Source organism: Hylobates moloch, unplaced genomic scaffold (genome assembly GCF_009828535.3).
Source record: "Hylobates moloch isolate HMO894 unplaced genomic scaffold, HMol_V3 SCAFFOLD_4, whole genome shotgun sequence".
Lineage (NCBI taxonomy): Eukaryota > Metazoa > Chordata > Mammalia > Primates > Hylobatidae > Hylobates > Hylobates moloch.
This window is the reverse complement of record NW_026652279.1, coordinates 36,935,853-36,961,312: the sequence shown is the minus strand read 5'-3', so window position 1 is coordinate 36,961,312 and position 25,460 is coordinate 36,935,853. Positions and strand designations below refer to the sequence as shown.

General features: G+C 50.5%; 2 protein-coding genes across 5 annotated transcripts in view; one reads left to right on the top strand and one right to left on the bottom strand.

Annotated features, from left to right (window-relative positions):
- The window catches only part of UMPS (uridine monophosphate synthetase), a 35,054-nt gene extending 24,685 nt beyond the window's left edge, over positions 1-10,369 (top strand). For 2 of the 3 annotated variants that reach the window (XR_004247663.2, XR_009213096.1), the window contains exon 9: positions 6,303-8,888. The gene's annotated coding sequence lies outside the window, so the exon portion shown is untranslated. Of the gene's footprint in view, positions 1-6,302; positions 8,889-9,832 lie in introns of those variants that run through there. The other variant, XR_009213097.1, reaches the window with a different exon arrangement.
- Positions 484-25,460, bottom strand: part of ITGB5 (integrin subunit beta 5) — a 123,517-nt gene continuing 98,540 nt past the window's right edge. For both annotated transcript variants that reach the window (XM_032149979.2, XM_032149980.2), the window contains exons 11-15: positions 11,153-11,375; positions 6,507-6,607; positions 3,733-3,852; positions 1,912-2,078; positions 484-1,226 (exon numbers count right to left, since the gene is read on the bottom strand). In XM_032149979.2, coding sequence (XP_032005870.1) covers positions 1,131-1,226; positions 1,912-2,078; positions 3,733-3,852; positions 6,507-6,607; positions 11,153-11,375 — 707 coding nt within the window. In that variant the 3' untranslated portion in view covers positions 484-1,130. The remainder of the gene's footprint in view (positions 1,227-1,911; positions 2,079-3,732; positions 3,853-6,506; positions 6,608-11,152; positions 11,376-25,460) is intronic.

The following is a 25,460-nucleotide window of genomic DNA, read 5'->3' as shown; positions in this document are numbered from 1 at the left end:
TAAGGGGACTTCATGGCCCTGCAGGAAAAAAGCTCAAATGTGTTTTTTTGCATTGGGCCTGCGTGGGACATAAGTGTTTCGGGAGGGGAGGCCTTGGAAGGGAATTGCTATTGCTAATGATGTTTAAGAGATGACTTTGTGTGGGAACCACCACTCAACCCTCGCTTGTCTGCACAATCTATTATTTCCAGCCTCAGCCCCTCAAAACAAGGGAGGGAGAGACCAAGGGGTGGTTTTTATGGTGTCTAGCCTGGAACTCTCTGTCAGTAAAAGCTGGAAGGGGCCAAAGGTATCTGCTCAGTGCTCCCTTGCACAGCCCTGACTGCCCCGAGCACCTCATGCTTACTTGACAAGCTAAAGCCTGGAGTATCAGACCAGCTTGTGTCCCATCCCTGAGGAAGTACACAGCTGCTTCAGTCCCCACTGGGGGCACCATTTTAAGTCAAGTCCGCTCAGAAAGAAACAAACAACACATAGAGAGTATCAGACAAACACAAATTCTTTTGGTTTTAATCTTATTTTCAATCCCAAACAATCTTGTTGTTTCTTTTCATTACAAAAGTACTAAACAAACATGGACAGGAGAGGAAACTGACATTTGCAAACGATGTACCTTCAAAAGGCATCTCAACAGCCCCATCACCAACACCTGTGTGCAAGGCCTAGCCATCAGGCAGAAAAGTCTCAGGACTCAGAACTACACCATAAATGCAGGATCTTTTTATTTCATATAAAAATGATCAATGTGAAAAAAGCCAAACTGTATGCTGGTTTTACACACTCTGACCCTTCTGACAGTCTTCTTGTCTGGCCAGGCTGGGAGCCCAGCACTCCTGGAAGGGAGAGACAGCCCAGCATCTCAGTATTTCATTGGGACAAGCTGGATGTGGCAGGAAAAGCTGAGAGCGCCAAGGTCCCCTTGCTTTATCCCAAGCTCGGAGGGATGCAGCCTGGTGACATGGCCAGGCACCTTCCTGCGCAGGCAATGTGGGCTCCTGGCCCAGGCTCACTAGAAGGTCTTCTCTGTGGTGCCTACCTAGGGAGCTGTGATCAAGCCGAGCAGCCGTGCAAGGCGTTTCAGTCTGACCTTTTCATTAGTTCCCCCCTCCAGCCCCTCGGAGAAGGAAACATCAGTCCACAGTGCCATTGTAGGATTTGTTGAACTTGTTGAAGGTGAAGTCCACAGTGTGCGTGGAGATAGGCTTTCTGTACAATGGGTTTGAAGCCTACAGAACACGGTGGGGAAGAGGATGAGGACACATGTTAGCTCACACACTCAAACCGACAGACGCAGGCCCTAGGATCCCTTCCCAGGTCAGCCCCCCGCAACAGCAGCAGGCAGAGCACTCAGGAGGAGACGGCCTTGGGCTCTAGGACAGCTCTGTGTTCCCCGGGAAAGCCCTCACCTTCTCTAAGCTTCCACTATCCACCTCTGGAAGGAGGAGTTGGGTCAGAAAGTGTCTGAAGTCCCTTCCAGCTTTAACAGAAACGAAGCCTGGGTTCAGCATGCACTGAGACTCTGTGCTGAGTCCTTTGGGCGTTTGCAGTCAGCCCAGGGTGACCAGACTGCAGGTGTGAGTGTTGTAACGGACCCTAAGAATCTGAGCTTTCTTGTGGGTCTGTGCTCTCTCTGAGACTGGTCAGACTCTTCCTGAGGCACGCCCAGCGCCTCTGCCCCCATGACCCTCCTGACCTGGGTCTAGAACAGGGATCTGTGCAGGTCACTCTGCACTGGGGCTGTGCAATTCTCTGTCCAGAACTGGGCACAGCCTTTCTGGTGTTCTTTTGTTTTTAATGCCAAAGGCACTAGTGAGCCTCTATTGCTAACGTACCACTGAAATCAACCACGCCTCTGAGCTTGAAGTCTCTGCTTCCCATTTCCCACATGCTTCCCATTTCCCACATGCTTACCATTTCGTAGCGGGCCCTGGATCGCTCGCTCTGGAACTTTGCAAATTCCCTCCGGTCGTGGATGGTGACAAGCAGCTTCCAGATAGCCAGGAGTGCGAGCCCAACCAGGAGGATGCTGCCGACCACAGCCAGGAGGATGGTCATGGCGTTGGGGGTGTTTCCACACTCTGGGGGGACCAGAAGCATGGTAAGCAAAGCCACTAGCATCACCATGCCCCTCTCACCCCCCAACTGCAGGCATTTCCGAGATGAAAGTTGCACCCCTTCCAAAGGCCGCCTCCTCGGCTCTCCCTTAGATCCTCAGGAAGGTTTCCCCAATGTACAAAAAATGAAAGATTCAAAAGGGACAGTGACTGTTCCAAAGTCAGCAAGTGTGGCAAAGTCTAGATGAGAGCCCAGGGGCAGGGCTGCCTTTCCCCTCATGGGCAGCACCCACACCCCGCCTGGCCCAGTCTCCATTGTGGGATGCCGGACCTGCTCAGCTTTCATGTACACAGTTTCAGGAGCAGACTGGGCAGGCAGGAGGTACCATGAAGCCACTTCCACAAGGTCTGGGCTGGGGGCCAACATTTGTAAGCCTTTAGTCTGGAGTCCCTTGGAGTAAATGTGGTTGTTTTCAAAGAACCGCAGAGACAGCATTGGAAACAAAGCCTCATTCTTTTAGGCGTGCATCCTAGGCTGGTACCACACTTCTCTCTGCCTCTGGCCTCAGGAAGGCACATTATGTGGTTGGGCCCAATTTGGAAAAGTAGTTTGCAGTGCTGTCAATTGAAGAGAGCAAATCTTTTTCTGCTCCACCCCTGCCTCCCTACCCCCAAGAAGAATGTAAGGGGTGATATCAGATATTCCAATTACTCCAAGGCAAAGGCTCTTGGTCCCTGGGTCCAAGCAGAGGCAGAATGTTGGTATTTGGATTAAAGCTTGACCTCTTCAGTGGTTCTGGGAGCTGAGCATGGGAGCAGCAGGAATGTTGAACCCAGCACTCCGTTGTCCTTGGAATCCATGCTGGGAAGCAGCAGTGGCCCCGCCCAGGCTGTGTGTGGAGCTGGATGCTCCCTGACTTGAGTGATACCCTGCCCATCTCTGGTGGTCCAGATGCCCTGCACCCTCCCTGTAGAACACAGCAGTTCCTTGCTGCCTTTGGCTGTGCAGGGTAGGTATGTTCTGTGGTTACTTTCACCTCTGTGCTCCTCCAAGATGAGACCCTCCCCAGGGACAGGGCCCTATCCTTCTATAACTCCCATTGCCCTGACTCACGCCCCCACTAGCGCTTGCCCCAATAATGGGCCCCCAGCTGCACATTCATCTTTCTTCTAAACTCTAGGAGTGGAGCAGCAGTGATCTCAGATTTGATCTTCATGAGAAATTGTACTGGTTAGGTGCAGTGGCTCAAACCTGTAATCCTAGCACTTTGTGAGGCCAAGGCAGGTGGATGGCTTGAGCCCAGGAGTTCGAGACCAGCTTGGGCAACATGGTGAAAACCTGTCTCTACCAAGAAAATGAAAAAATTAGCCCAGTGTGGTGGTGCATGCCTGTAGTGCCAACTGCTCGGGAGGCTGAGGTGGGAGGATCACCTGAACCCGAGGAGGTCAAGGCTGCAGTGAGTCGTGATGGCACCACTCACTCTAGCCTGGATGGCACAGTGACGGCCTGTGTCAAAAAAAAAAGAAAAGAAAAATAAGAAATTGTATCCCTCCTCTCCCTGGAGTTTGAAAAGGCCGATGAGGAAAGAAAGGGCAGTGGTCCCAGAGCAGGGAATGGCATCAGAAATCAGAACTGAGGGCTGGCTGAGTGGGCTGGGCCCTCACAGCCCTCACCTACCTGGCTCCCTGAGGACCGTCAGGTTGGACTTCCCACTGGGGAGCTCCGCATAGGTGAACATCATGACGCAGTCCTTGGCAGTTTTGTAGAAACAAAGCACAGCCTCCTGGTCGTCTTTCACTGGAAGAAAACCAAGCAGGAATGGCCTGAGTCTGAGCAGCCCACAGCTGCTGATGGTCAGGGCAGGGAGCCGAGCGCCTTGAAGAAGGAAAGGGCATGGGGGGTGTGGGCAGAAAGTCTTAAGGGGAGGCTGGGCCTTTGAAGATGAGTTCAGGTTTCTCACACCAAGAACTCAGGTCCAGGGCTGAATTTAGATGGCTTTGGGGACACGTGGAATGCATTAGAGGATCTCCAAGCCTCTGAAGTGTTAGTCGGGGGTGATGTGAAATAACAGAAGGTTTTAATGGTTTCGGGGTGGGGATGGGTGAATGGATTGGCCACAGAAGTTAAAGGGATAAAGAAAGAAAGCAAGCCATCCCAGCCCCCTTTGAGGCTTGAGTGGGGCTTCATATTTGAGAAACAGGCCAGGCCACTTGGGGCTGAGAGCTGGCGGCAGAGGCCAAGAGGCAGCAACTCCTTCCTGGGATGCAAAATCAAAAAGAACCACAGGGCAATGAGGACACTGGGTGAGAGGCTGGTGCCCACCGTGGTGCCCATGCCCGGAGATAAAGTGAGACAGCGTGGAGCTCAGGCTGTCCCCAGCCAAGCCCTGAATGCAGCCCGGCCTCCCTCCTCCATATTAAGAAGCCCCTTCCGCAAGCTGCCTCAGCAACTCCCTGCCCCCCACTGCCGTTCCCCAAGGTGGGGGGCATCACAGTCCCCTGTCTAGGCATTATTTACATTCCAAGGCTTCCCTGGGAGAGGGTTAGCAGGCTGTTTTTTTGGAGGGAAAGGAACTAGGGGAAGTGCAAAGTGAGGCAAGGGGTGATGAAATGCGGCGGCAATGGCAATGGGTCCTGGGGAGGAACAGAAGGTGAACACTAGGGCGGGAAATGCTTTCCAGCTCTTGCCTTTTTAACCTTTTTAACCTTGCTGCTAGACAGAGCTGTAACCTGGAAGCAGATGAATTAGTGTGGTTATCAGACATGAAAGCCTGGACTTTCTGTCTCCCTTCTGGGCTGGGTGAGTATGAGTGAGCATGTGAGTGTGTGTGTATGAAAAAAGCTGGAAAGAAGGAAGAAAAAGGGTAAATGATGGAACATAAGCTTTCTCTGCTGCTCTATCTCAGAGGGCTGGGTTGGGAAGCGGCTGTGCATGAACGGCTGTCACTGCTGTGAACCAAGCGAACCAGTCCTTGGGCCACAGGAAGGCATTGTTTCCTTCTCTGACCATGTGTGCCTAGTTAGGGGCAACCAGCCCAGGTCTGCATGAAGAACCTGAGTTCAGTCAGGCCCTGAACCACAAGACAGAAGCAGAGGCAGGAAGACAGGCATGTGAGGAACCAGACTGTGGTCCACTCCCCACAGTCTCCTAAGGAGATAGCACCTGACACACAGTCGGTGCTCAATGAATATGTGCTGGATGCATATATAGCTCAAATACTAAGAAGTAGCCGGGCATGGTGGCTCACACCTGTAATGGCAGCACTTTAGGAGGCTGAGGCAGGTGGACTGCTTGACCGCAGGAGTTTGAGACCAGCCTGAGCAACATGGTGAAGCCCCGTCTCTCAAAAAATACAAAAACTTGCCAGGCATGGTGGCACATGCCTGTGGTCCCAGCTACTTGGAAGGCTGAGGCAAGAGATTTGCCTGAGCCCAGGAGGTCGAGACTTTAGTGAGCTATGATGGTGCCACGGCACTCCAGCCTGGGTGACAGAGACCCTGTCTCGAGACAAAAAACCCTCAGAAGCCATGACTGTAGTCAGTCAAAATAGGGAGGTGGGAACAACGAAGTTTAGAAAAGATGTAAGTTAGGACCAAGACAGACAGGCAGCTGGGGGCCAGGAGTTTGCAGAAGCCAGAGGTGAAGATAGGGGGGAAGCCTGCCAGTGAGGGGAGCCTGAGATGCAGATTCCCTTTCAAGGTGCGTAATTTCCCCCTCATCATTTAAACCATTTTAAAGTGTACAATCAGTCGTTTTACTGAACTCACAATGTTGTGTAACCATTCCCACTAATTCTGAATATTTTCATCACCCTAGAAAGAAATCCACACCTGTTAGTAGTCAATGCCAATTTTCCCTTCTCCCTAGAATCAGGCCACCACTAATCTACTTTCTGTCTCCATGGCTTTCCCTATGTTGGACATTTCATATGAACAGAACCATATAATACATGGCTTCTTTCGCTCTGCACTGTGGTCAGGCCTCACGCTGCCATAGTGTGTATCAGTGCTTCACACCTCTTAGTGGCTCAATAGTGTCCACTGTATAGATGGACCACACTTTGTTTTCTTTTCTATTCACCCATTGATGGACATGTGGTTCGTTTCCACCTTTGGCTATAGTGAATAATGCTGCTGTGAACATTTTTGTGCATATTTTTATATGGACATATGGACCTAATCCTCTAGGCTGTATACCTGGGAGTGGAATTGGCACATTGTATGGTGATTCTGTGTTTGACTTTTTAGGAAACTGCCAAGCCGCTTTCCAAAGTCCGTACCATTCTACATTCTCATCAGCTGTGGATGATGGTTCCAGCACCGGGTCCTCATGGGGAGCCCATAGTTATGCCCAGGAAGCCTGGGCGGTGCCTCCTGACTCAAGGCTAAAACCACCTTCCTCCCCAGAGAGGAGAGAAACCATGGCTGCCCGGGCAACAGCAGCACACTCACCGATGGTGTCCACCCATGTGATCACCTCATCCCTGCACAGGCTGTGGCAGGTCTGGTTGTCAGGTTTCCCAGAGTGGAGCAGCAGGCACTCGACGCAATCTCTTTAGAAAAGAGGAAATAAAGGTGGGTGTCAGATAATGTAGAACAGTCCCACACCTGTCCCTGAGCCCCCGACAGTGCAGGACCTGGGAAGGCTTTCACTTCTTTCCAGCTGCAGATGTTCAGCCTCAGGTAATGTTTCTGCTCTGCCTTTCTTGTTGTTATGCTAGGAAGCCCAAGGGTTCCTGGAGGAACCTGTGTGAATTTAGTGGCATGTCTTGTCTACATGTCAAGTTGCAGACCTTTCAAATTCTGACACCAGGAGACAAATCCATCTGCACTCTGGTCCATCTAATGCCTGGTGGGGAGTCTGCTCCAAGCCAGAGGTTTCTGGGTGATAAAACAGTATTCCTGGCCTCCCAGAGATCCTCACACTCCCATGGCCAGAGCTCGATGCCCCAACATTGTCCCAGTTCCCCACATCCTGCCCTGGTCATCACCCAGGGTGGGGATCTCAACCCTCCTGCACGTTCAACTCTCCAGGGAGCTTTCCAGAGAAACTCCCAGTACCTGGGCCCAACCACACCTCCGGGGGCCGGGCTTCCTGGGCAATTCTGATGCATGTTGAGGGCTGAGATCCACTGTCCCGGAGAATCTTGGGCTCCAGCCCCCTTCTCTCTCTCAGACGGAGCCCACCTGCCAGGTCCCCCCCGGCCTGCTGCCCACTTACCCATGAATCAGTCTACACTAGGCTCTGGCACAGGCTCTAGGGTGATGGCTCCTCCCAGGGAACCCTTGTTCTTTAACAGAGGCCTCCTCTAGAAAATGGATGAGCAGCCAAAAAGTGACACCGTGAGCCTCTCTCCTCCCACCTCAGGCTAACAGCGGGTGGTGGCTCAGACAGCGGGTGAAAATGCTTAACTACAACGTTCAATCAAATGGTCATTATTATATTTTATATCATCAAAACCAAGTTCCAGACATTCTTTCTCTGTCTTAGACATCTGGGAGAACGGGATTCCTGAGGTCACAGGGTGGGGAGCTAAGCTCTGGCTGCGGGGCTGTAAAGCTGATGTTCAAGGGAAGAGGTCCCAGGCTCCTCTGGTGGCTGGGGGATGGGACTATAAGATGGTGAGCTCGAAGCTCCAGGGAGGAGTGGGCTGGGGCGTGTCGCTCTCAGGGACTTCATGATGCAGTGCTGCCTGGTAGCCTTCCAGGAGGGTGAGACCCCAGGAGAGGCCCCTAGGAAACCAGGTCAGGACTCAAGCGCCAGGTGTGCTGGGGAGGCCATCAGAGTGCAGGGGGTGACCTCAGAACCTCAGCTACACGAGGGACAGCCGCCATGCCCCCACAGGCCTGTGGGGACCAAAGGGGCTGTGTGTCCAGAAAGCTCTCTGGTAAAAATACAGAGGGATGTGCAACTGCAATGTGGTGCCTTTATCATCATCTCTTTCTTAACTCCTCGGGATTAAGAGGCCAGCTGCTAAAACATTTCCAGGGCAGAAACTGTGAAGTGGAGGAGCAGAAATGGATGGGAGCTCTGAGACCATTTCACTAAGTAAGTCCCCTTTATTTTATGGAGGAGGACTTGAGGTTCTGCAGCCAAGTGCCCCACCTCTCAGACTAGGCCTCTTAAGAGGTTCTAACATGCTTAGGAGCTCAACCATCCCTGAAATGGCTACAAAATCCCACTCTCCTGGGACTGACTTTATGGAAATATTCTGAAGTTAGAAACAAGATGGTAACTCTCCCCACAGTCACAGCCCCGGAAGGCGGGCAGCTGAGACCTGGCCGGGAGCCAGGAAGGGGTGGTTCCAGCTTCAGTCATTCATGCTGACCCAGCTGCCCCCGATTCCCCACCCTCCCCCGGCACCAGCCTCCCAGATTAGCACAGGGCTAAGAAGAGGGCTGCTTTCTCTCCCGGCCAGGATTCTCTGTCCCTCCATCTGATTCTCTGTTATTAAACCACAGCTCCAGGCCACTTTCAGGAAACACTCCCTAAATATTCATGTGGACGTATCAGTATAACTCATATGCCCCATGTACTGGTTGAAACTTGTAATATATTGTAGTCATGTACTAAAATAAGTCTGCCCTTTAAAAAAATTAAGTTGTTTAGAGAGACTCTGCTCTGAGAGCCTGTTAATTGAAATCAGCTGGGGTTGAGTGTGAACTCACCCAAAGTGAAAAGTGTGCTTGGTTAGATCCAGAAAATGAAGACTGGCTGCCCTGAAACCCCCAGAAAAAAAAGGATATAGGACATTCAAAACCTGGTGCCTCTTAACAAGCAGCAAGTAGAAAAAACAGACTCTGATGTAAGTCACCATCAAAAGGACTTTGTTTGTTTAAAAAAAAAAAAAAAAGTTTCACCTAGGCTGTGAAAGAGACAGAGGGTCAGTGTGGCCCAGAGACAAATAAGAAGGAATAGTGGGCTGGGTGCAATGGCTCACGCCTGTAATCCCAACACTTTGGGAGGCTGAGGTGGGAGAATCGCTTGAGTTCAGACGTTTGAGACCAGCCCGGTCAACATAGCAAGACCCTGTCTCTACAAAAAATAAAAATTAGCCAGGTGTGGTGGTACAAGCCAATAGTCCTAGCTACCCGGGAGGCTGAGGCAGGAGGATCGCTTGAGCCCAGGAGTTCAAGGCTGCAGTGAGCTGTGATGGTGCCATTGCACTCCAGCCTGGGTGATGGAGTGAGAACCTGTCTCAAAAAAAAAAAAAAAAGAATCGTTATATTCCCTTGTGGCATCTCTTTGCTCTCCTTGCTCCCTTCATATTGTGTAATGAATAATAAACTATTAAGTCTATGTCTTCTAAGAAATAAATGCTTTAAACATTTAAAGCTAGAGCTGTTTTCCCCTGGGCCTTTGACTTAAAGCCAAACCTCCATTGCCTGCTGCTCCATAGGAAGGCAAGACTCATTTGATGGGCTCCATGTGTATTGTCCTAGCTTGACCCCCCACTCCCCATTAACCTAGTGTGCCCCAAGGACTAGAAGCATAGACTCAAAAAGGTTCTGCTGCTGGGAGCTGGAGGTGGGGGCACCTCCCTTGGGTACAAAACGTGGATAATGGCTGAGTCCGTGCTGGGATGGCCACAGCTATCTGGGCTCCAGATCCAGGATCCTAACCTTCCCCGGGCTGTTTCTACTTGGATCTGTTTTTTCCCTGCTCTTAGCAGGTCTAAAGCGAATCTGTTTTTCTTCTTCCTTACTCTCCCCCATCTCCTCCAATTAAACACATTAAAACCCAGCCCTGTCTATCTATCTTGTCTCTCCATCTGCAGCCAGCTTTCAATTACCCACGCCTGGGTTATTTATGGCAAATGTCCAACCAGGGGTTCTGCCACCCAGAACATTTCTGAGCACAGACTGACCAGCAGCCGCTGCAGGCGCAGGGAGCATGAACTCATTTCATTATCAGCCCGAGCCAGACATTTGGAAGGGAAATCTGCCAAGAGAAAATCACAGATGCGTTCCTCAGCCAAAGAGAAGCGACGTTTGTATTATGATTTGTTTCTGATCCTCTGTGTCCCTGCCTCCTTAGCATGGGTAATGATGACACAGCTGTTTCTCCAGCAAACTCCAAGAGCAAATGTCACTCCTGCTTTCCAGGGGCATCATTCTGTAATTCCCTCTCATTTGCACTCTGGTGGAGCACGTGGGGCTGAGCAGGAGGAGGTCAGCATGGCTATGGGAGGCCGTGGCCGAGTCAGCGAAGGCTGAGGCCCAGGTCTAGACAATCTCTGCATTCAGCAGCAGCGCAGAGCCCGCGTTCTATTATCTATATAAGTGGAGCAGAAAATTCAAAAGCCATTGCAGTGGTTTCTGGCATTTACTTTTTTTTTTTTTTTTTTTTTTGAGACAGAGTCTCACTTTGTTGCCCAGGCTGGGGTGCAGTGGCATGATCTTGCAATCTCCGCCTCCCAGGTTCAAGCCATTCTCCTGCCTCAGCCTCCGGAGCAGCTGAGATAACAGGCACGCGCCACCACGCCCAGCTAATTTTTGTATTTTCGGTAGAGATGGGGTTTCACCATGTTGGCTGGGCTGGTCTCAAACTCCTGACCTCAAGTGATCCACCCGTCTTGGCCTCCCAAAGAGCTGGGATTACAGGTGTGAGCCACCATGCCCAGCCTCTTCCCAATTTACCTTCTGATGATGTTTGTCAGCATTTCCCATAAGGGTTCTGTGAAACAGTGTTTGGGAGATATCAGTGTGGGGGATTTAATTCATTTGAAAAAAGATGCACACTGTATTCTCCTGTGAAAGCACACAATAGTAAGGCTCTGAGAAGGTGCTATTTTTGGTACCAACACCAATTTAATTTCATTTAACTCTGTTATTTCATAATTTCTAAACGTGTTTAGGAACAGAGTAGCAGTTTTGTATTTCTTGTTCTGTTTTTCTTACAAAACCCTTATGGAATCAGCGTTTGAAAGCCACAGTTTCAGTTACTGTTGGTAAGAGTGCGGCTCCCCAGTGAGGCTTGCTGGGTGGGAGATGCAGGAGGTGAGGAGTGGAGGCTAGCCGGCCCTGAGGGCTGCCTGGCTGGACCACAGGCCTGGCCTGGGTGAGAAGTAAGGTGGGGCTGTCGGTGGAACCAGTACCTCTTGGTGCTGCACGCATCCGGGCAGGTGGGGCACTTCTCACACATCTCCCCAAAGGCCCCCGGCTCTGTGCATTGGCACTGCCCACAGAGACAGTGCCCACGCTCGCTGCAGATCTGGCCATCTCTGCCCCGGCATGTGCTGATGTCTGTCGAGCAGTTACAGTTGTCCCCGATGTAACCTGCATGGCACTTGCATTCCCCGCAGTGACACTCGCCATGGCCTATAAGGATACATGTGGCACATCAGTACCTGCTCACCTTTACACACGAGCACATAACCATCTGGTGCCCCACATGCCAGGACTGGGATTCAGCAGAGAATGGAACACCAACTCTGCCCTCAGAGCCTATCTGGAGAGATAGACAGAGGGCCTAGAGCCAGCATGAAGGGACAGCAGGGGACCCTGCCAGCTGGTGTGGCCAGGCTGGGTCTAGACTGGTGCTCCAAGTTGGTCCAGAACTTGGCCAAGTTGGGCCACAGGGCCAGGACCCAGGGAAGCTTCCTCCTGCTTCAGTTGTGTGAATAATGGCCCCCAAATATGTTCCCACTCCAATCCCCAGAGTATCAATGTTACCTTCTACAGCAAAAGAGCTTTCACAGATGAGATTAAGTTAAGGATTTTGAGATGAGGGATTCTCCTGGATTGTGTCCGTGGGCCCTAAATGTAATCACCAAGGTTCTTCTGAGAGGGAGCAAGGGAGACTGGACTATAGAGGAAGGTGGCAGTGGGACAACAGAAGCAGGACGCTGGCTGCTGCTCTGAAGATGGGGAGGATGCCAAGAGCCAAGGAATGCAAGGAATGCGGCTCTGGAGGATGCAAAGGCCAGGAAGCCGAGGCTCCGGAGCATCGGAGGGAGTGCAGCCCTGCCGACACCTCCATGTTAGCCCAGTGAAAATGATTTCAGGCTTCTGACCTCCAGAACTGTAAGAAAATAAATCCGTGTTGCTTTATGTCACTAAATCTGCGGTCATCTGTTACAGCCATAGCAGAAAACACAGTTGTTCTCCCTGAGTCCTGGTTAAAAGCTGAATTCCTGCCCAGGGACCGGAAACCCAGAAATGGATGATTTAGGAGCAGACGCTGAGAACAGCAGCAGCAGCAGCAGCTAACACTCACCAGTGCTTCCTATATGAGCACCTTACACGTAGAAATGCGATGAATCCGCATAGCGACTTATGGGGCAGGCATTATTGTCCATGTTATATGAGGGGTGAAACCAAGACCCAGAAAGATGAAGCAAAGGTTGATGGTCACACAGCTAGTGGCAGCAGAGCCAGGACTCAAACCCAGAGTGTCTGGCTCCAGAGTCCATGATCTCAATGCCAGAGTCTACTGCCTTCTATGAGCACACCCAGCCAGGACTAGAACCTGCAGGGGGATGCCCTGGCCCTTCCTTGCAGGGGGATGCCCTGGCCCTTCCTTGCAGGGGGATGCCCTGGCCCTTCCTTGCAGGGGGTCCTCTTCATAGCCTGCAAGGGTGGAGAGGCGGGTGCTGTCCCCACTCAGCAGGTGTGAGGGGCAGGAATATCACTCGGCTCAGAGGAATGTGTGTGCGTGTGAGAAAGCGAGTGTGAGTGTGTATGTGTGTGTTTGAGTGCAAGTGTGTGAGGAAGTATTTAAGGGTATGTTTGTGTGTGAGTGGGTGCAAGCGTGCATGAGTGTGTGTGTGAAGTGTGAGTGTATGTGTGTTGGAGTGCAAGTGTGTGTGAGGGAGGATGCTTGTATGTGTCTGAGTGTGAGAGTCTGTGTGTGTTGGAATGTGTGTGTGAGGGTGTGTTGGAGTGTGAGTGTTTGTTTTGGAGCGTGAGCATGCTGGACTGTGGAAAGACTAGATAGCGCCATCTTCCAAGGGGACCAAGGGCCTGACAGTGGAGTCTCCATTTTCTACACAATCAGAGGCAGAATGCAGTGCTACAATTGGTACTTTTTAAAAAATCAACTTTGTGTTATTTTTTTCCCTAATGCCATTATGTGAAGGCTGATATTAATACAACCAAGAGTTTCATTTGCTGAGCACCACCCATCAACTAGTGGGTGACTGGAGAGGCAGGGTGGGGAGACCTTTCATTTTACTTCCACATCTGAGTCAGTTACCTGGCTTGTTAATTGGATCCCAGCACCTTCCCTGGGACAACCAATGTGTGTGACCCACAATATAATATAGGTCAGAACTCAACTCCAGAAAGCCTCTTCACCCGCCACTTAACTTCCTGCCCCTGCTTCCCCTGGCTCTGTCCACTCTCTGGTGCCCAGAACCTGTAGGCGGCAGGGAGACCATCTGGACAGCCAAGCCTCCCAACCCTCCTGTGCTCAGCAGCCTCTCTGCTTACCCAGGGGTCTCAGAGCCACAGCAAATGTGTGCTGAGCGGGTGCCCTCCCATGTCACAGGCAGCACTGAAGCAGATGGCAAGCCCTCCAGGAGAGGGGAGGAAAGCCAGACTCGGGCCCAGAGTCCGCTGTGGAATGCAGTCTTAACTGTGTAGATGCGAGCATGTGAGGGGTAAGCCACTGGAAAGGGCAGTGTCTCGCCGCTCAAGGGTTCCATAGCGGAGGCTGGGGGAATGGGCAGCACGAGCTCATCCCCGGAAGGGAGAGGGCGGCCCTGCCCCTCCTCTCCACCAGTCTGGGACCAGCACCACTTTTGAGCCTTGGCAGCAGGAACTCCCCATGGGGAGCCTTCACAGGTGAAATGGATCCAATCCACACAACTCCCTCACCCTCTGGCCTCAGGGACCACACTGGTCAAGAGCCTGGTTTCAATTAAAATGGCTCACTGTCAGGGGATTATTCCCCGCCTCCCCCCACAACATTTTATTAGGAAAACTTCCAAACCTGCAGCAAAGTCGAAAGGATTGTGCAGTGCACATACATATTCTCCCCACCCAGATCCTACCTTCGCATGTGACATGCTGCTTGACTGCTTATCTATCCACCTGTCTGCCCTTCCATCAACCCGTATTTTTAAAGATGCATTACAAAGTGAGTTGCAGACACTGGTGCACTCCAAGGGTAGACTTAAAACGGCTCTGGCACTCTCTGATGGCTTGTCCATCACACCATCCCCACAACACAAACATACAAAAAGTAAAAGGCATGCTCAGTGCTAAGCAACAAAGATGGCACAGAGGCCAGGTGGGTGTTGTTTTCTTTCCTACTCTAATTGTTGTTGGCTGCACCATAAAATTATCCAAATACAATGTGGCACAATATGCGGAAGTGTCAAAGGTTTGGAGGTAGACCTATTCTTTGCTGAAGGGCCTGGGTGTGGGGTGAGGCATGTGTGTTGAGGGAACGGGCCTTCCATGTGAAAAGGCCTGTTCGCTGTGGAGGGGAGCCAGGCAGGGTGACTGCTGCTCTTCACTTCCCCCGGGATGGCTGGGGGGCGGGGAAGCCTAGCTGCTTTAAGTATGTCTGATACCTTGCAGGCCTGAGAGTTCCACAGCCCAGCCCAAGATCAGGGTGGTTGAGTGTGCCCCTGACCTAGGGTATAAGAAGAGGAGTTAGGAGTCAAGGGTAGGAGAGGGTGAGAGCTGGTGGCTCACCAGAGGTCACCACCATTCCTTGGAGAGGGACAAGACCCAAGGCCAGAGCTGCTGGCCATTCCTAAAAGCTTCCTACCCCCTTGAGCCCAGCCAGAAGCTGCCAGGAAAGCAGCGGTGTGTGGAGCCCAGCCCGTTTCTGGGGATGAGCCAGTGGGAGCCGCGGAGGGGCTGTGGGACATCAGAAAACCTTCATCTACATGGCTTTTTGGCCTCCAATATTTGATGACTCCAAAGCAAAGCCCTAGCCAGCCAAACCAGAAAATAAGCCCCAGGCTTCACACTTGATGAAATCACTGAAGCCACCAGAATGCTCGTCCTTCGTGACTCTGATAATAGTCCCAGTTGAGTTTACCTTGGGTAGTTCCCTGCCTTTCAGACAGCCTAAAGCAGCGATGGCAGACGCTGCACATCTCCTTCTCCACACTTGTGGCAGGCATCGCTGTCTCCCCATAGGAGTATTCTTCAAGGGGCCTGGGCTTGCCCTCAGAATCCTCAATGCAGTCCTCCAAGTAGGTTCTACCAAGTGGTGGGAGCTGGCACACAAGTCACAACTACTGGCCACCTTGGTTGAAACCAAGACTTCAAGACTCCTTCAGAAAGCGTGACCCACACAGACAGTCAAAAGCTACATAGACCTGGTCACATTTTATCCCAATCCAAATGTCTCAGCTCCTGCAGTTGAGCCTCAACCTGCCTCTCCCTCAGCCTGCATGCTCAGAGATTGCTGGCATCTTCTGGTCAGCCCCAGACCCTCCTAATGCCCTAGGAGGAACACATGTCATTAAAAGGACCAGGGTCATTTGGCCCTGTCCCAAGGATCAATAACCTATCAATCACCATCATGGGGACTGGGAGCAACATCCTGGCTGACAGTGCTCAGAGGACCTAAGTCAGGACTCTTCATCAAAACAAAGCTAACGTCTAATGCTACCTCAGCAAAGTGAGTTGAATTTAATGGTGCCTGCAGAAAAAATATTTTCATTACACATAGATAGGGATATTGAAGGACACGTGAAATCCCTGTGCAAGCTGTGAACTGCTACACATGCAAGTTATTATTAGTACCTTTGTTACAATGAATGATAGCCAAATGGACAGGAAGTTGTAAATGCGTCTATTAATACAGATTTTCAGCTTTGTAGAATTCAACAGCTTTCCATCAGCAACACAGTGCTTGTGCTATGGGCCAAGACACAGCCTCTTGCCTCCTCTTATAAAATTGAATGCTGGCTATTCAGAAGAAGGGGCAGGCTGGGAGGTAGGAGGGGAGCCAGTGGCCCTGTAAGCCCAGGAAGACATGAGAGGAAGCCCCAGCATCGACGCTCTGTGGAGGTCAAGGCAGGCAAATCGTAAAGCAGCTACCAGGCTACACCACAAACCAGTGAGGACAGAATCCAGCCTGCAGGGGGTAAGGAGGTGGTGACAGTGAGCGTAGGGAACTCCCACAGGTAACCTAGTTGTGTGGGGACAGGCAGAGATGGGGGACAAGGAAGATGGGGGATTTTGCAGATGGGATACATTTGAGCATTCTTCAGATTAAAGAGAACCATTCAGAAGAAAGTCGGACAGGATGGGGAAATGAAGGAATCAAGGGAATGGCAAACTGAAGAGATCACAGTAGAGATGGAGTGGGAGAAAGGAGAGGCTGGGCTGAGGGCGAGGGTGTGGCCATGGGGAGATGCTGAAGCCTTAAGTTCCAACAGCAGAGGAGTTCAGGGAAACAGGGTGACCAGCTGTATGACAAGCTGAGGGTGTGGGCTAGAGCTCAGTTCAGATCCCTGGGTCACCTTGGGCAGGTCCCTAAACTTCTCTGATGATCTGTTTCCTCCTGTGTCGATGGGGATAATGCCTCCCTTGCAGGAATACTGTCAGAAATATCAGCGCTATTCCAAGTGATCTCTGACACATGGGGCATCAGGACATGGGAGCTGGCATTGCTGTGGGTGCCACTGGAGCTGACACTCTAGGAACTCGGAGACCCACGTGTAGTACAGCTTGTCCACAGGGAAAGGCAAGGCACCCAGAACAGCAGAACTCGGGGCAGAGGGCGAGAGTGTGAGGCAGGACCAAGGTCTTTGGGGAATGTAGGGGGTGACCAGGAGGTATGTGACAGGAAAAGTGGAGGGATGGGACAATCTCAAAAGAGGAGAGGGAGCAAAGGGGATGGGAGGCAATGAGCCAAAGGCACTACTAGGGGGCGAGAAACATGTGATCTGGGTGTGGGAGGCCTCCCACCACCAGCCGCCCCAACCTCCCCCTACTCTGTGGTCTCAGGGACCAACAGACCCAGGAGAAGGAGCAGGTGGGGAGTTGTGCATGAGGCTGAGGATGAAGAGGAGCCTGTTCACCATGAAACATGGGCAGTGGAGAACAGAGCTGAGCTATGAAGAACCACCTGGAAAAGGGGGCAGTGGAGTGCCATGGTTAACACAGGGATTCTGGAATCAGGCTGCCCGGGCTGGCCTCCTGAATCTGCTATTTACCAGCAGTGGCTGCCGTTTCACCCCTTTGTATATTGGTTTCTTGACTTTTAAATGGGGCCAGTAAAAATGCCTTGCGGGTAGGGTTGTTGTGTGAGTTAGCTCGCTTAACCTCTATAAACCACTTAGAATAGTGTTGGCTCATTAAACATCACTGCCTTATCATGGCGGGGTGTGGGGGAAGCTTGGCACAGGTCTTTTTGGAGGATGTGAAGGGGTACCCTTTTTGTCAGCGTGAATCACAGATTTCCACAGCTAAAGGGCCTCATAAGCTTACCGAGGCCATGCCCAGTAGGAAACAAGAGCAGCCAGGACTGAGAACACCCAGGGCCTGAGGGAGCTGCTTGGCCAGTCTGAGCCTTGGCGGGGAGGCTCACACCACAGAGGCCCCCTTCGGCCCTGCGTGGGGAGCCCCCTGAGGCATGCCAGAGCAGGGCACAGTGGCCCTCAGCGAGGCCTCTGAGGCAGGGCACAGGGACCCTCAGGGAGGCTTCTGAGGCAGGGCACGGGGACCATGGGGACCCTCAGCAGGGCCCCTGAGGCAGGGCACGGGGACCCTCAGCGATGCCTCTGAGGCAGGGCACGGGCACCCTCAACTCTGGCCCAGGAACAAAGCCACTGTTCCTTTCACCCCCAAATGCCACTCTGGGTCTGCAGAGGCCCAAGGCAGCCATGGGTGACCGCAGAGGGCTAGCAGGACCGCAGTGGGGCTGCAGGAAGGAAGGAGCCAGCTTGGGATGGGGCAGAAATGAGGAGGGGTTCCCTTCTTCCCATCTTCACCCAGCTCAGTGTTATAACCAGGCAGACATCAGGCCCTCAGGGTACAAATCATCTCTCCATAGCTGGCTCAAAAATAGTTTCCACTAGCTCTGGAATGCACTGTGGCTTCCTTGGCTTCCCTCAGCGAAGCTCCATCCCCTCCGGGAGTCCATTCTGGCTCACAGAAGGCTGAAGAGGGAGGACTGGGCTCAGTGCCTGAGACAGGAGGGCCGTCCCCTTCTCTCTTCTCACGGCCCTGTCCCCCACCCCCATGCCCACCGTGTCTCCTGCACACACACTCACTTCCTCCTGCTTCCTCTCATTGTCTCATCTCAGTTTCTGCCTCTCAGTGTCCCGCTGTGTTTCCCCACTCTCCTCACATCCCCCAGGGAACCCTCCCCTCTCCCCGGCAGTGTCCCCTCCTCCTCCCTCTTCCCCTCTCCTCCGAACAGGCGGCCATGTAAACAGGAAGTGGCTCAAAGACATAGAGGGAGTGTGGCTGGAAGGCTTTACACATGGGAGGTAATTTCCCTATCACCCAAAGTCAGATTTCATGTGTGTTCAAGACAGCTCTGTGTGAGACTCTGGGCCCAGCTTCTGGAACTCTCCATCAACTGTCATAGGCAGAGCAGGAAGCCAAGTCAGCAGCTGTGTGCTTCAGGTCGCTGGTGTCTGTGTGGCTCAGGGCTGTGTGACACTGCCGAGCCAGGGCAGCCGGAGATGAGATTACAAAGCGCGGAATGCGCGGTGGCTGGGGAGAGCTCGGTGACGGACCCGCTTGGCGCTCACATGCTGGGCCAACCACAGTCCTCTCTGGAGCACCAGAGCCAGACCCGGGATGGGCTATCTGTGGCCAAACACATACATAAGCTTCCAAGGACTGCGGCCTCTGTCTGAGGCTTTGAAGATTTCCTGGGGGGAAATCCCTCCTAAGAAGCGCTATTCCTGGCTCTGCTGACAAGCAGGTTGGTATTACGTAACAGACCCATTGTCCTCCCATGCCCTCATGTGTCCCCACCTGACCTGTGCTGCCTGGTGTTCTCGGGGTGTCTCCAAGCCTGGTCCCCACGGCAATGTGCCCATCCCACTATTTTCCCTCTCCCCTCCATGTGCTGGTGTTGATTGTAGAAAAAGTAAAGAACAGAGATTTCTGAAACGCACAGGACATGTTCCCAACTTCCTCACAAGGGATCTCAGCTTGGGTCCAGGCACCTCAGTAGCAACTAAATAAATCTCCGAGGGCAAGACAGAAGTTGCTCTTGAAAAGTTTTGTTCTCACCATGGGTTTCCTGCGCTTGTGAACAGCATTACCATGCCTGGGGGGAGTTATGGATTGGAGAACTTGCCAACTAAGGGCTGTTTCTTTCACAAAGAAAGCACAGCTCTCCCTTGCTTAAAACCACCCCTAGAACTCAGCTTTGGTGGAACGTCTCCCCTGCTCTCCTCGGTCCTATCCCTGTCCCTCCACTGTGCAACTCCTCAGACCTGCTGGGGAAGTCCTCTCTGAGTGGTGCTACCGTGCAACCTCACCCACCTACCTGCTGGCTGTGGGCAGCGGTCCAGTTTCCTCACCAGTAAGACAGGAATAGTGCCTTGTCTATCTTATAGGATCAGGGATATTCTTAGTCAATGTGCAACAGAGAAATGTATGTTTTACTTCAATGTTTACTGCCTTCTGGGAAGTTGTAATTCCACTGAGATAACAAGCCATTAAAATCTCTTAATAATAGTAAAACTTTATGGAATTCTTACAATAGGCTAGGCATGGTTCTAAGCATTTTACATGGATTATCTCATTCATTAGTCCTCCCAATAATAACTCTATGTTGTGGTACAATTATTACTCTAATTTTTACAGATGTGGAAATAAGGCACAGAGAAGCCAAGTAACTGATCCAAAACCACACAGCAGGCAGGTGGCAGGGCTGGAATTTGACCCATATCTGTTTGACCAGAAGCCCATACTCCTTACCACTATGAGAAGAGAGCATTTCAAGGAGGGCATGGTCAACAGAGTCTGCTACAGCCGAGAAGTCAAGTACGATGAGGACTGAGAGCCCATAGATTTATCAAGACAAGGTCACTGGGGACGTGGGAAGACCTATTTTAGTGGAGTCACTGGACTGAATCCAAATTAGACTGAGTTAAGGACTGAGAGGGGGGCAGTGAAGGAAGGCAGCAAGTGTAGACAACTGTTTTAAGGATGTGGTTGTGGGCTGGGCACGGTGGCTCACGGCTGTAATCCCAGCACTTTGGGAGGCTGAGGCAGGAGGATCACCTGAGGTTAGGAGTTTGAGACCAGCCTGACCAACATGGTGAAACCCTGTCTCTACTAAAAATACAAAAATTAGCTGGGTGTAGTGGCACACGCTTGTAATCCCAGCTACTCAGAAGGCTGAGGCAGGAAAATTGCTTGAACCCAGGAGGTGGAGGAGGTTGCAGTGAGCTGAGATTGCGCCATTGCACTCTAGCTTGGGCGACAAGAGTGAAACTTCGTCTTGAAAAAAAAAAAAGAATGTGGTTGTGAATATGGAGGAAAGGGGAGCTCACAGTGAGTGTGGTGCAGACTAATGACAGGGTTTTTATTTTCTATTCTTTTATTTTCCTTTTCTTTCTTTTTTTTTTTCTTTAATATTTTAAGATTAAACAGGCCGGGCGTGGTGGCTCACGCCTGTAATCCCAACACTCTGGGAGGCTGAGACAAACCTGGGCAACATGACAAAACCCTGTCTCTACTAAAAATAAAAAAATTAGCCGGGCGTGGTGGCGGGCGCCTGTAATCCCAGCTACTCTGAAGACTGAGACATGACAATTGCTTGAACCAGGGAGGTGGAGGTTGCAATGGGCCAAGATTGCACCACTGCACTCCACCCTGGGCAACAGAGCGAGACTCTGTCTCAAAAAAAAAGAGAGAGAGAGAGATTAAACAGACCAGAGCATGTTCAAAAGCTGACCAGAAGACTTAGTTAAGACACGTAGGTATAGAATCACTTGGCACATTGATGGACTTGTTTGTTTGCTGGTCTGCCTCATCTCATTAGTCTACAAACCTACACACAATCAAAGCCTCTGTTTTATGTTTCTGTGCCCCACGCCTAGCATGGTGTCAGGCGTGTAGGAGATGCTCAGAACATGCTGTCGTTTGGTTGTGGTTGACAATATCACCAGGACAAACCTCAAACCCTGGGGGAAGACATCCAATGCTGGACATAAGAAAAGGAACAGAAGGAACAAAAGGAACAGGTACTGATACCTGAAGAACTTAAATGTGATTCTTGAGATATTTCAGATTCTTAACAAATGTCCAAGAAACCCAGAGACTTCAGAATAACATGAGAAAAAGACGATTAAGAATTCTCTTTCCTCTGGAAGAACATGGTTGTGGTCACACTGAAATCGCAGCCTTGTATCTCCCACTGTTCTTGCAGATTGTTTGGGTTTCTCCAGCAAAAGGCTCTTTAGAGATACAAACAATGACACATCTTTAGTCTCAGGGACAGCTGTTCCTCTGTCCGTGGCATATTGTTAACAAACCAGCCCCATCAGTCAGCTGATGGTGTTTCCTGACAGGCAGTGTCCTTCATCGGCTGGACCACAGGGGGCATTCTGTTTCTGAGCAGCAAAATACTACTGCTATAAAAAAAAATAAGGTCATCTTGCTTTAAGCCAAGGTTCTCCAAACTTCAACATTAACTTTCTGACATGATGGTACTGGCTAGAAAGCTAACACTCCATTGGAAAAAGCAACAGAACTGTCTCAAAGGCTATCTTTGCCTTTCTGGTCTTAGCCACCTGATTTCTCAATGCTGATGCCAGCTAGGTGCAGTGGCTTATGCCTATAATCCCAGCAGTTTGGGAGGCTGAGGTGGGAGGATCCCTTGAGTCAGGAGTTGTAGACCAGCCTGGGCAACATAGTGAGACCCCATCTCTAAGAAAAAATTAAAAATTAGCCAGGCATGGTGGCACATGCCTGTAGTCCCAGCTACTTGGAAGGCTGAGGTGGGAGGATTGCTTGAGCCCAGGAGTTCAAGCCTGCAATGAGCTGTGATTTGCATGCCAGTCTAAGAGAGAGAGTGAGACCCTATCTCAAACAACAACAACAACAAATAAAATCAATGCCGATGCCCAGCTGCCATGTCACAGGGAGATTAAGGCAGTGGAGGGAAGATGGACAAATCCTGTGTTCTTTAATGAACTCACCTTTCCAGTTTCAAAGAAATCTAAAACAAGCTGAGTGAAATCAACCATAGTCCTCTTCTAGGACCCTGAGAATGCTGATTCAGAAAGAAAAACAGAAGGCTGTAGCCAAAAGAAACAGAGGTACTTTAGGTCAACACCTTAGGTTTGGCTTAACCTGCCCAATCCACCTGGCAGGCACTTCTGGGGAAATGCCAACCACATCTGGAAAGTGTAAACTCACCACCCTCTTGGTCACTGCAACAGGATGCAAGGGTTACTATTTTCAAACTGGAAACCATCATGGTGTTGTGGATGGTTAACGGTTCCCATATTCCACCCCAGGCTGGCCACTGTTCAGAGACTAGCTGCATTCTCAAAGGACGGAGGTGGTTTGGAACGTCCCATGTGTAGGCCACACTGAAGCCTGGCTGCCGGGACCCCAGTCAAGACATGAGACAGCAGGGAAGCAGCTGCTCAGCAGAAGAGCAGCCCCCTAGGGTTAGGGGAGGTAGACTTTGTTTGGGTCAAGACTTTTGGCCCAAAATTTCAGTGGGGAGTGTGGCCCACATGCCAGTCTTCTCAGCCTTAGCCTCCCACATGAGCAGGGTGAGTGACAGCACACCAATCTCCTGGCACAGTAATAACAACAAGTAAATGAGATCATTCACATCAAGGGCATTTTATAAATTAGAATAGACTAAAAAAGATGCACTTGTGGCCGGGCACGGTGGATCACGCCTGTAATCCCAGCACTTTGGGAGGCCGAGGTGGGCGGATCACGAGGTCAGGAGTTCGAGACCAGTCTGGCCAACATAGTGAAACCCTGTCTCTACTAAAAATACACAAAAAATTAGCCAGGTGTGGTGGTGGGCGCCTGTAATCCCAGCTACTCAGGTGGCTGAGGCAGGAGAATCACGTGAACCTGGGAGGCGGAGGTTGCAGTGAGCCAAGATCGTGCCACTGCACTCCAGCCTGGGCAACAGAATGAGACTCATCTCAAAAAACAAACAAACAAACAAAAAACAAAAAAACAAAGGTGCACTCGTAGTTCAGCATCATCAATTACAACAGCCAGATACCCACTGACTACTAAGAGGAGCTCTGTGTCTTTCATCAAATTATAGTCACAAAACGATGAGCACCTCAGGCAGTTGCCTGGTCCATGTGTAGCCTTCAGGCCTGGTTCACTGTGTCTGACATATCCTTATGTAACCCAGAGAAACTCACTTAAGAAAACAGGGGCTAAATCTTTCCTAAAATTTTGACAGAGATAAAGAACGCTTATAAGGTAGGACTTGGAAAATGTAGGCTAAGTGCCAGGGTGGTGGGAAGGGTCTTAAGCTAATCAAAAAAAGTAAATTTAGTTTAGAAATGAGCTAATTGTTTACCTGCAAAAAGCAGTGCAAGGTTCTCCCTGTCTGACTCTATAATCAAAAATCACAAGAAGCCCTAGTTCAGGCTCTGGGCTTCAATTTTCCCCAATGTAAACAGTCGAAGCAGGCAATGCACTGTAGACACACCGTGTGTGACAGGCTCTGCTAGGAAAGGCATGAGATGCAAAAAAATCCTCCTAGTTAGGGCTTGCTCATGATGAGTGAAAAATACTAACAAATGAGCCTGTTTGTTTCCAAGGAAATGATCTCAATATAGTGAAAAGGCCATTAAAACAGATTCTCAGCTGGGTGCAGTGGCTCACATCTGTAATCCCAACACTTTGGAAGGCTGAGAAGGGAGGATTGCTTGAGCCCAGGAGTTTGAAGCTGCAGTGGGCTACTGAGTGTACCTCTGCACTCCAGCCTGGTCGACAGGGCAAGACCCTGTCTCTTAAAAAAAAAAAGATTCTCCTTGTGTTATTAGAGTATTGCCTGTTGCTAAAGGCCAACTTCATGACGTCAAATAATACACCAACCTGGGTTGCATATTTCTTTAGCTTAGGGACATCTGGACTCACTTGATAGACTTTGGGGGTGGTGGCTATGGGGTGGAGTGACAGCAGGTTCCCTCCTCTGGGTCAGTGAACAACAGTCAGAGCCCAGGAAGGAGCCCTGGAAAGAGGAAGGAAACCTTCGAGCAGATCAGACTCAGAGCACCTTCCAGACTCAAGGGAGCTTTTGGATCTGGGTGGAGCTCTTAGGTCAGTGTTCTGAGCGTGATGGACACTCACCCCAAAGACAACATAGCTCCATCCAGACCTGCCCCACCTCACCAGAGGCACTGAGCAGCAGAAGCCTATAAATAACCAACTATGTTGAAGTATCTAAAACCAAGACCAAACTCAAAGTGTCAGCCCAACCCCTAAGAAATGGAACAAAAGAATCCTTAAGAATAACCATTTCAGCCACTAGAGGTCTCTCACGGTTTTAAATTTAAACATGGAAAAGTTTCCAACATGTTATCCTATAATATCAAAAGGCTAATACCACCCACACCTCAAGCCTACATGACTAAGATCTTATCTTTGGCATTCTTAGGTCTTCCTAGTATTTTCCTTTGCTTTTTAAATGTCATTATTTCCTTCACAAGCCAAACCTCGTGACCTTAAGCACCAGGCCTGAAGTTCAAAGGCACACACAGAATCCTCGCCACAGAGTTCTGTTTGCAAACTTCTCTTCCTAAGTAGAGGGAGGGGGACGGTGAGGGGAGGCCCAACGCTTAGATTTTCAGAATCACAGGTGAATTGTTGCTTAAGATGTTTCTGGACACAGGATCTGAGAGGTAAGCAAAAGCAGTGAAAAAACTCCATTTACTGAGCTAAGCTCAGAGCACCGAGAAGGCAGGTTCTCAAAATGCTTCCCAACACTCTGTTTTTTTTTGTCTTTCAAGATCTCAAAGAAGTCTTAATGGTAAAGGTAGAAGCATAAGATGATTCATGTTCCCATTCGTCGTTTCCAGAAAGTTTCAAGAGAAGAAGCGGAAAATTCCAGGGGCAATAAAAATTTAGAAATTAATTCAAGACTGAAACTCCAGCTGTATATCCCTGGCAGCCAGTACAACACTTGGCTTATGAAGAATGCTCAATGAACTTTTGTTGAATGAGATGAATGCAGCAACCTGCCTAACATAAAATGACCTTCAATGAGAGATTGTTGTTTCTATATTTGTAGCTGCATTGTCTCAGATCAGATACTTATTAAGCTCTGGTTTTTCCAAAGCTCTGGTTTCTCCAACCACAAGCTGCAAGAGGCTGGCTGACTCCAGAGATGAGCAGCCCAGCTGGCTCATGTGACTAGTTTAAAAGATGCATTATTTCATTACAGGATCACAAGCCCTACAATTTGGTACCTTTTTGCTTTTCAAGTGAACTTGAGTAGTGGCTAGAAACAGATGGCTTTTTTTTTTTTTT